This window comes from Scylla paramamosain, chromosome 2 (assembly GCF_035594125.1).
Source record: "Scylla paramamosain isolate STU-SP2022 chromosome 2, ASM3559412v1, whole genome shotgun sequence".
In the NCBI taxonomy this organism is placed as follows: domain Eukaryota; kingdom Metazoa; phylum Arthropoda; class Malacostraca; order Decapoda; family Portunidae; genus Scylla; species Scylla paramamosain.
The window spans coordinates 5036022-5045000 of NC_087152.1; the positions used below are offsets into that span (position 1 = coordinate 5036022).

The 8979-nt window shown below is 40.6% G+C and overlaps 1 protein-coding gene across 1 annotated transcript in view; it reads left to right on the top strand.

Annotated features, from left to right (window-relative positions):
- Positions 1–1313: 1313 nt before the first annotated feature.
- The window catches only part of LOC135106379 (nephrin-like), a 43339-nt gene continuing 35673 nt past the window's right edge, over positions 1314–8979 (top strand). Inside the window, exons 1-2 of the mRNA XM_064015334.1 lie at positions 1314–1357; positions 4232–4356. Coding sequence (XP_063871404.1) covers positions 1314–1357; positions 4232–4356 — 169 coding nt within the window. The remainder of the gene's footprint in view (positions 1358–4231; positions 4357–8979) is intronic.

The following is an 8979-nucleotide window of genomic DNA, read 5'->3' on the forward strand; positions in this document are numbered from 1 at the left end:
TTTTTATTTTATTTACGTATATACCTACCTCATCCCTTGCATCGTTATATTTTCCTTTTCCCTGCTTATATTTTTTATCATCATGATCTTCCATTTATCTTTCATTCTATCTACTTAAATACATCACCTATATGCATATTTATCTCACTCACGTATACATTCACTTCACTCCTCTTTAACGTCACCAACTCAAGCAATGCAAGGTCGTATGAGTCGCTCCAGCTGACCTACACACTGCTATTCGTCACGCGCCTCGCTGTGATGCGTCAGAGGGAGTTTGGCAGAGTCTCTAAGGGGCACGCGTCGCAGGCACCGGGACGCTCACTTGTCACCGCCAGAAAGAACGAGAGGGACTGCCGGTGCATCTGCAGGAGTCAGTGTGCATGGATGGCTGACAACTGACGCGGGACGGTGGTTTTCAGTTTATTTATTTATTTATTTATTTATTTATTTCAGAACTAGGAACTGCATTTATTTATTTATTTATTTGTTTTATCTGTTTTCTTACATACTTGCTTACTTATTTATTTATTTATTTCGGAATGAGGAGCATATTTATAGATAACATAACGGTATAAGTAAGGAGATTCACGGTTATTTATGAAAAGCCACTAACATTCTCCAAGTGCAAGTAAGCCAGCAGTGAAATCCGAAAGCCCAGCAGGAGGTGAGCCGCGCCGCCAGTACCAACACGCGGCAATGGCACCACTCAGCACGACGTGGCGCCCTGCATTACACTCAGCACGACCTGGCGCCCTGCATTAAACTCAGGGGCGTCTGCCGCGGATGACACTCGGGACCAATTTCTGAAACACCTCTGGCCGCACCGCCACTACTTTCAAAAGGCTCTAGTTGAAGTCATACAGATTTTTAAGGGTGTTTTATGATTCTAGCGACAAATTAACATCATTTCTACATTATTAACAGGATAAACACTCTTGAGAATCTGGCTAATCATCTCTGTGGCCTTTGAAAATAGTCGTAGTGAGAAAGCGGAACGTTTCAGTATGCAGGCCTCGGCTTGAAGAAACGGTCATACACGTCGGGTCTTCCTTGTCACATACCCACACGCCGCTCTGGCCTGGCTTCATGGGATCAGCTTCACGCCAGGCAGCGGCCCCATACAGGCGGTAGGGATCGACACAAGCTGCGTCTAGGATCAGAGAAATGCAGATCTTGAACGGCCGAGCAAAGCAAGCAACCAGAATGCCAATATCGTTAAATGTGCAGCGTGGGAAGCGACTAGACACAGCTTGGCCACAGCCTCGCCACAGTCTTGCAACAGCACCGAACATCACGTCCACAGCTGCGGCATGGACAGGCAGCAGGAATTGGAAGTACTGAGGGGATGGCTTGAGTTGGTATTCAGGCACGTGTTATCTGGTTCCGTCCTGCTGGCTGTGTGATGGTGGGGAAAGAGAAGGGCGTGGCTGGGCTTTCTCTCTCATCGCACCTTCAGCCCTGTGTGTGTGTGTGTGTGTGTGTGTGTGTGTGGGTGTGTGGGTGTGGGTGTGGGTAAAAATTCCATATCATAAAAGTTTTCTCATGCTGTGTGCGATAAAGTTACGCGTGTGAATTAAAAAACTTGCTCTCTCTCTCTCTCTCTCTCTCTCTCTCTCTCTCTCTCTCTCTCTCCTCTCTCTCTCTCTCTCTCTCTCTCTCTCTCTCTCTCTCTCTCTCTCTCTCTGTCACCCCTTATAGCACCTCAACACTCCCATCTCCTTGTCCTTCCCTGATAAACAAACACTAGGCACCAACACACAACACCCCTGCGACCTAGTGTGTACATCCCTCACCGAACTGAAACACCCCGATCAGATCCCCTTTAGCTTCACGCCTCACCAACGAACGTAAATAGGGAAGATTCAACCCCCTCTTGTACCGAATACTTCGCTACCCACAACCGCCTTTGTCATCCTTTTTAGTCCCTTCTTAACTCTTTCGCATCTCCACTACTTCCGAAAGGCCTTAGATGAGGTTACACTTGTTTTTAAGAGTATTTGTGTGAGATTAGCAAGATTCTTACATTATTCAAAGGAGAAAGACTTGAGAATCCGGCTGATTATCTATGGCCTTTAAAAGAATAGTGGTGAGAGAGCAAAGCATTTCTGAATAAGGGCCTTAGAAGGGAGGCAGCACGGCGAGGATATAACGTACCGGGAACTTACACCTGATCGCTACCTGTATTAGGTTCCCAGTGGAGCATTTGTCTGAGTCAGGAGGTGGAAGAGGTTCTAGAAGGGAGAGAGAGAGAGAGGGAAGGAGGGGAAAGCGGTGAAGTGAGTGAGAGGGGTAGATGAAAGAGAGCGTGAAAGAGGGAAGAGATGAAGAGTGAAGGATGGGAGGGGAAAGAGGTGGAATGAATGAGGGGAATAGGTGAGAGAGGCACTGAAAGAGGGAGTAAATGAGGAAAATAAGTAAAGGAGAAGGTAAGAGGTTTACATACTTATATACTGAAGAAGAGGAGACGAAATGAAGACTAAACAAAAAGAAAACTGGAACTAAGATGGCGAAGGAAAAAAGAAGAAGAATGAATGGGTAGGAGAGGTGAGGGAGAAAGTAGAGGAGACAGTGAAAGAGGTAATAGGTGGCGGAGGTTACACAAGAGGTAGAAGATGAAAGGAACATACACTTCGGTAGATGGAGGAGGCAACAAGGGGGTAAAAGAAGCAGGTGAGGTGAGGAAGGTGGGTGTGTGTAGAGCTGAGGGTGGTGCTCTGGGGGAGGGGGGGCGTGGGTGAGGAGCTGTGAAGTAGGTACCGTTATGAAGGACTCCAGCACCTTAGAGTAAAGCTGTACTCTTACTTGGACTAATTAGAATACTGTTTTATACGCGTCAGGGAGAAAATGATAATTAAATATAACTAAATAAAAATCTACTGACGAATGAGCAAAGAAAAAATTAAACAAAGGAAGGTAAGAAACGTGTGTAGGGAAAGGTGTTCAGTCATACAAGATTACGAACACACACACACACACACACAATCAGAAAATAAATGAAAAAAAAAACAACTAAACGAATACAAAAATAAAAATCAACAAAAAATTAACAACAAAAAAAAATAAAACATAGGATGACAAGAAATATGTATAGGGCACAATATTCAAACATACAAAATTACGAACACACACACACACACACACACACACACACACACACACACACACACACACACTATGCCGTTACAATTAGTCATGACACCCAATACAACAGTTCATTATAAGTGATGAATATTATAATGCAGGGTATGAATCACGCTTGTACATGTGTGTGTGTGTGTGTGTGTGTGTGTGTGTGTGTGTGTGTGTGTGTGTGCTATATAATTTGTCATTACACAGCGCAGTTAAGCAGGAAAGCACACACACACACACACACACACACACACACACACACACACACACACCAATCAAAGACCACAACACAAAAGTCACTCCCCCATTTACTGTCTTTTATTGCGTCTGGATGTAAGTTTTTTTTTTTTTTCTCTTTCTCTCCCTCTCTAATAGTTCTGAGTAACCCTTTCTTTCTTCCCTCCTTCTATATTCTACCTCCACTCTTGTTTCCCTCACTCGTTCCATCACTGGTAAGAAAAAAAAAACCTAACAATTGCTCAGCTCTTTCTTCCTTCCTTCCTTCCTTCCTTCGTTCCTTTTTGGTTTCTTTCCTTCGCTCCATTACAGCAACAAAACCAAACAGTCACACACACACACACACACACTTTTCCTTTCCTCCATTTTCTTCCTTTCTCTCCTTCCTCCACTTTTCTTGCTTCCTTACTTCATTACATTACTGTTAAAAAATATAAATGGACAATATCTCAAATCTTCCTTCTATTATATCCTTTTCCTTCATTCCTTCCTCTCTCCCCTTCCTCTTCCCTCTTCCATCCTTCCCTCCTTCCTTCTTTTCCATTACAGCAAAGAAAATTAACAATCTCTCTCTCTCTCTCTCTCTCTCTCTCTCTCTCTCTCTCTCTCTCTCTCTCTCTCTCTCTCTCTCTCTCTCTACCCAACCTTCTTTCCTTCCTTCTTTCCATTACAACAAAGAAAATGAACACTCTCTCTCTCTCTCTCTCTCTCTCTCTCTCTCTCTCTCTCTCTCTCTCTCTCTCTCTCTCTCTCTCTCTCTCTCTCTCTCTCTCTCTCTCTCTCTCTCTCTCTCTCTCTCTCCTTGCCTGGCCTAATTAGAGGGTGAGGTGTATAGCAAGCACCACTTCCTCTCTTCTGACAGGGTCGCTGCTGGGGGAGCTCAGTTCTCACGCCGGCGTAAATTTAGTAGCCAGCCATTCAGTGCCGTGTATTTAGTGCCGCCCTATTTGCCCAACAGCCGACGGTGGATTGGTGCAGAGGGCGGGGGTGAGGGGGACAAAGGGGATGAGAGTCGGAGGGGGGGGGACAGGGAAGGGAGGAGGGATATGGGGAAAGAAAGGAAGATTGCATGAGATGAAGAAAGAGGTGAGGTTGTGGAATGAAAAGGAGAAGTTGATGACGGTCCGGAAGGTGAATAGGACAAGGAAGAGAGGAAGGAAGGGAGAGAGGGAGAGAGGGAAGAAGGAGAAAGGGGAAGGAAAGGAAGATTGCGAAAGACTTGGTGGAGACAGAAGATGGCTGTGGAAGGAATTAGGAAAAGTAAGGAAGGAAGAAAGATTAGTAGAGTTAGTGGAGAAAGAGAGAGAGAGAGAGGAAATGCAAGGAAGGAATGGAAGAAAAAGGAGAAGAAAAGGAAGGTTGCTAAAGAGATAGAGAACGGGAGAGGGATGTTGAGGGAATAGAGGAAAGATACAAAGAGCAAAGGAGGCGAGAAGAATAGGGAAGGAAGGAGAGAAAAAGGGAAGAAAAAGGGAATGTAGGAAAACGTAGGAAGGAAAGGGAGATTGATAAAGAGATGGTGAGGAAAACGGAAGACGTGTACGAGGAATGGGGGAAAAAAAATTAAAAAGATCAAAACGGAGGTAGAGTAGTGAAGGATAAAAAGGAAACTAAAGGAAAGTGAAAAAAAAATAGGCAACTGGAAATAAAATGAACGAGAAAACAGGAAAAGGAGGAAAAAATTTGGAGAAAACAGAAAAGAAAGGATATTTGAACTAAAAATGAGACGAGAAGAAAAGGAAAATAATAAATTAAGAGAAAGAAAGAAAGAAAGAACTAAACCCAGAGACACAAGAAAAAAAAAAAAGGAACAAAAAAAATGTGAAGAAGAAAGAGACAAAAATTTAAGACAGAAGAAAAAAAAAAGAAGAAATAAGGAAATAAAACAGCCGAAGGAAAAATTGGAATTATAATGGCGACGGAAAAGATGAAAATAAAAAAAGAGAGGAAGGTTTCATTGGAAATGCTATCATGAAAATGGAGAAGGAAGATATTGATGAATGGAGGACGATGTGTGGTGAAAACAGGAAGGAAATTGTGTTTAAAACTGTAAGGGAATGAGGGAGAGGGAAGGATAAAGGAGGAACAGAGAGGGATAGAGGAAGAGAAGAGAAGAGAAGAGAAGAGAAGAGAAGAGAAGAGAAGAAAAAGAAAAGAAGAGAAGAAAAGAGAAGAGAAGAGAAGAAAAGAGAAGAGTAAATGACAGGAAAGGAAAGGAAAGGAAAGGAAATGAAAGGAAAGGAGAAGAGAGGAGAGGAAAGGAAAAGACAAGAAAGAAAAAAGAAAGAAAGAAAGAGAAAGAAAAAAATGGAAGGAAAATTGAAGAGAAGGGAAGGGAAGGGAAGGGAAGAGAAAGGATAAATGAAGATGAAGAGGAAAGGGAGGAAGAAAGGGATATGGGAAGGAGCAAGATGGAAAAAGAATGAAAAGAGAAAAGGAAAGGGTTAAATAAGGAAAAAGAGTAATAAAAAGGAGGAAGAACAATAACGGAAAAAAAAAGAAACGAAGGAGAAGAAAGAGAAGGAAAGGAGGAGAAAGACAAAGAGAGTAAATGGGAAAGAGGAGAAGAAAAAATAGAAACAAAGGCTGAAGGAACTGAAAAAAAAAGGAAGAGAGTAAGAGAGAGAGAGAGAGAGAGAGAGAGAGAGAGAGAGAGAGAGAGAGAGAGAGAGAGAGAGAGAGAGAGAGAGAGAGAGAGAGAGAGCGAGAGTACTGTACTTCTGGTGGCTGCAGTGGAGGTGTGACACTCCTGCTCTGGAGTCGCTAAATATTTCTTTTTTTATTACTAAAGTTCCCCCCAGCAGTTTGTTTTTACGTGTGTGTGTGTGTGTGTGTGTGTGTGTGTGTGTGTGTGTGTGTGTGTGTGTGTAGGCGTAATTTCCGCTTCAGTTGCCCTTTCCCCAATTAAAACACACACACACACACACATAAAAGCTTGCTTGCCACTTACAGGTGTGTGTGTGTGTGTGTGTGTGTGTGTGTGTGTGTGTGTGTAGTAATGCCACTTTCAATCCCTCCCATCCTTTACTCTATTTTTACTTGTTTCTCCTTTACACACTCCTTTCTTTATTTCCTTTTCTCCCTTATCCTGTTTGTTGACTATACTTGTTTCCTTTTTCTTGTTACTCGCTTTTCTTCTTTTCTAACTTCTGTATTTCACTTTTCTTTCTTTATTTTTTTCTTTTCTTTTTACTACATATAACTTTTTTCTTCATTTCTTCCTTGCTCAGATTTGTTTGTTTTCTTCTTATTCGCCGTTACTTTCATTTTTGCTTAGTACTATTTTTATACCCTCTCTTATTATTCGCCTTTTGTTTCTTTATTCTTATTCTTTTATCATTTTTTTTTATCTTCTACTTATACTATCTTTATTTTTATCTACTCTCACTTTTCCTTACTCTCTTACACTTCCATCACTTACTTTTCTAAATTTTTCACTTAATTTTCACTCTTTCGTCCTCCCACACGCCTTATTTCCACTGTCCCTCCTCTCATTTTACAATATTCCCTAATTCTTACTTGCCTTTATTCTCTTTATCCTTTCCTCACACTTTTTCTCTTTTTTTTTCCTTCCTTTATCTCTTCCTTACCATTTTCTCCCTCTTTCCTCCTTACCTTGAACTCATTTTTACTCTCATAACTTTTTGCTTTCACCTCCTAAAAGAATAGAAAAATAAAAAAAACAGCTTTTAAAACTCTTTACTTTCCTTCCTCCTTGTTGCTACCTCTTACTATACATATATTCCCTTTGACAATTACTCTCCTTGCTTCTTGCTGCAACTTCGCTCCTTCCTTCCCTTTGTTTCCAGCGCTACTCATTTCGTGGCCACAAAGGAGTCAGCACAAGGACCTCAAGATACGAAGTCTTAAGCGGTTTGGTCTCTCGTCACTATTTCTTTTCTTTTCTTTTTTTTCAGATACAGAAGTGGTTGTACTTGTTTTCATGGGATATTTATTTATTTATTTTTTCCTTACTGGCAGTGTTCGGTTCTCCTTCAGTTTTTTTTTCTTTTTTCTTTTCTTTTTTTCTTTTTGGGGGGTTTACTACCTATGATTTTTTTTTTTTGACATTTATTCCTGCTTAGATTTTTTTTATGTGTCTTCTCAGCCTTTTACTAACACCATGGAAACACTTAAAATAAAAAAAACACACACGGTAGCTTCCATTAAAGCGTGCTGTAGTGTACTTCTTTAACTCTTTATCAATTACCTTTTAATTTCTTTTCCTTTTCCTAATTTCTTTCTGAGGAAGCTTTGCGTCTTGTTGAGATATCACTACGAGAATCATAAATACTCTTAAAAAAACACAACATTTCCTTTCTAATGCATGTTAAAAGTATTTGAGACACAATGATGAAACGTTTAATGAATACGGAGAAAAGACACTCACCCACAGACACCTAAAATATCACATTCTGGCGCAGTTAACTTTTTTTTTTTTTTTACAATAGAATACTAACAGGTTTGGTTTCGTTAGGTTAGGTTAGGTTAGGTTAGGTTTGGTTAGGTAAGATTAGGTTAGGTTAGGTTAGGTTAGGTTAGGTTAGGTTAGGTTAGATTAAGTTACGTTAGGTAGGTCAAGTTAGGTTAGGTTAATTTAGGTTAGGTTAGGTTTGGTTAGGTTAGGTTAGGTTAGGTTAGGTTAGGTTAGGTTAGATGTTAGGTTAGGTTAGGTTAGGTTAGGTTAGGTTAGGTTAGATTAAGTTACGTTAGGTAGGTCAAGTTAGGTTAGGTTAATTTAGGTTAGGTTAGGTTTGGTTAGGTTAGGTTAGGTTAGGTTAGGTTAGGTTAGGTTAGGTTTGGTTAGGTTAGGTTTGGTTAGGTTAGGTTAGGTTAGGTTAGGTTAGGTTAGGTTAGGTTAGATTATTGAGTAACCCTAGGAGTTTCATAACGCGGAAATTAAACTACACGTACCAGGAAGCTATACTAAATTTTCAATAATTTCCTCTGCTTTGAGTGTTACCTTTGAAAATTATAATCAACATTTGCACGAATCTGGTTCATAAAGGTGAGGAGAAACCGGAGCAGTGAAAGAGGCAAGGCGTGGCTGTGAGAGACGCGGCTTCCTGGTCATGTTGCGATTGCTTTGTTGGGTTCTAGAGTGAGTATCGTTGCGAATATAGAAAAGGGAAGTTAAGGAAGGTGTAAGAAAGAAACAAGAACTATTATAAGAAAGAAAGACGGAAAAAAATGTAAGCAAGAAGCAAGAAGAACGATTGTGAAAAGGAAAGGCAGAAAAAATGTAGGCAAGATGCAAGAACGATATAAGGCGAAAAAAAAAAATGTAGGCAAGAAGCAAGGAGAACGATTATAAAAAGGCAGAAAAAATGTAGACAAGAAGTAAAGAGAACGATTGTAAGAAGTAAAGGCGGAAAAAATGTAAGAAAGAAGCAAGAAGAATTATTATAAAAAGGAAAGAAGGAAAAAAATGTAGGCAAAAGGCAAGGAAATGTACTGCAAGAAGAAAGAAAGGAAGTGTTAGCAAAATATAGGTATTAACACTTGCATTAGCACTTGTACTGGCAAAAATGCAACGAGATTTATTGAAAAAGAAAGGAGTGACAGAAACTCATGTTATCGTACGAAGAATGGAAGAAAATGTATGCAAAA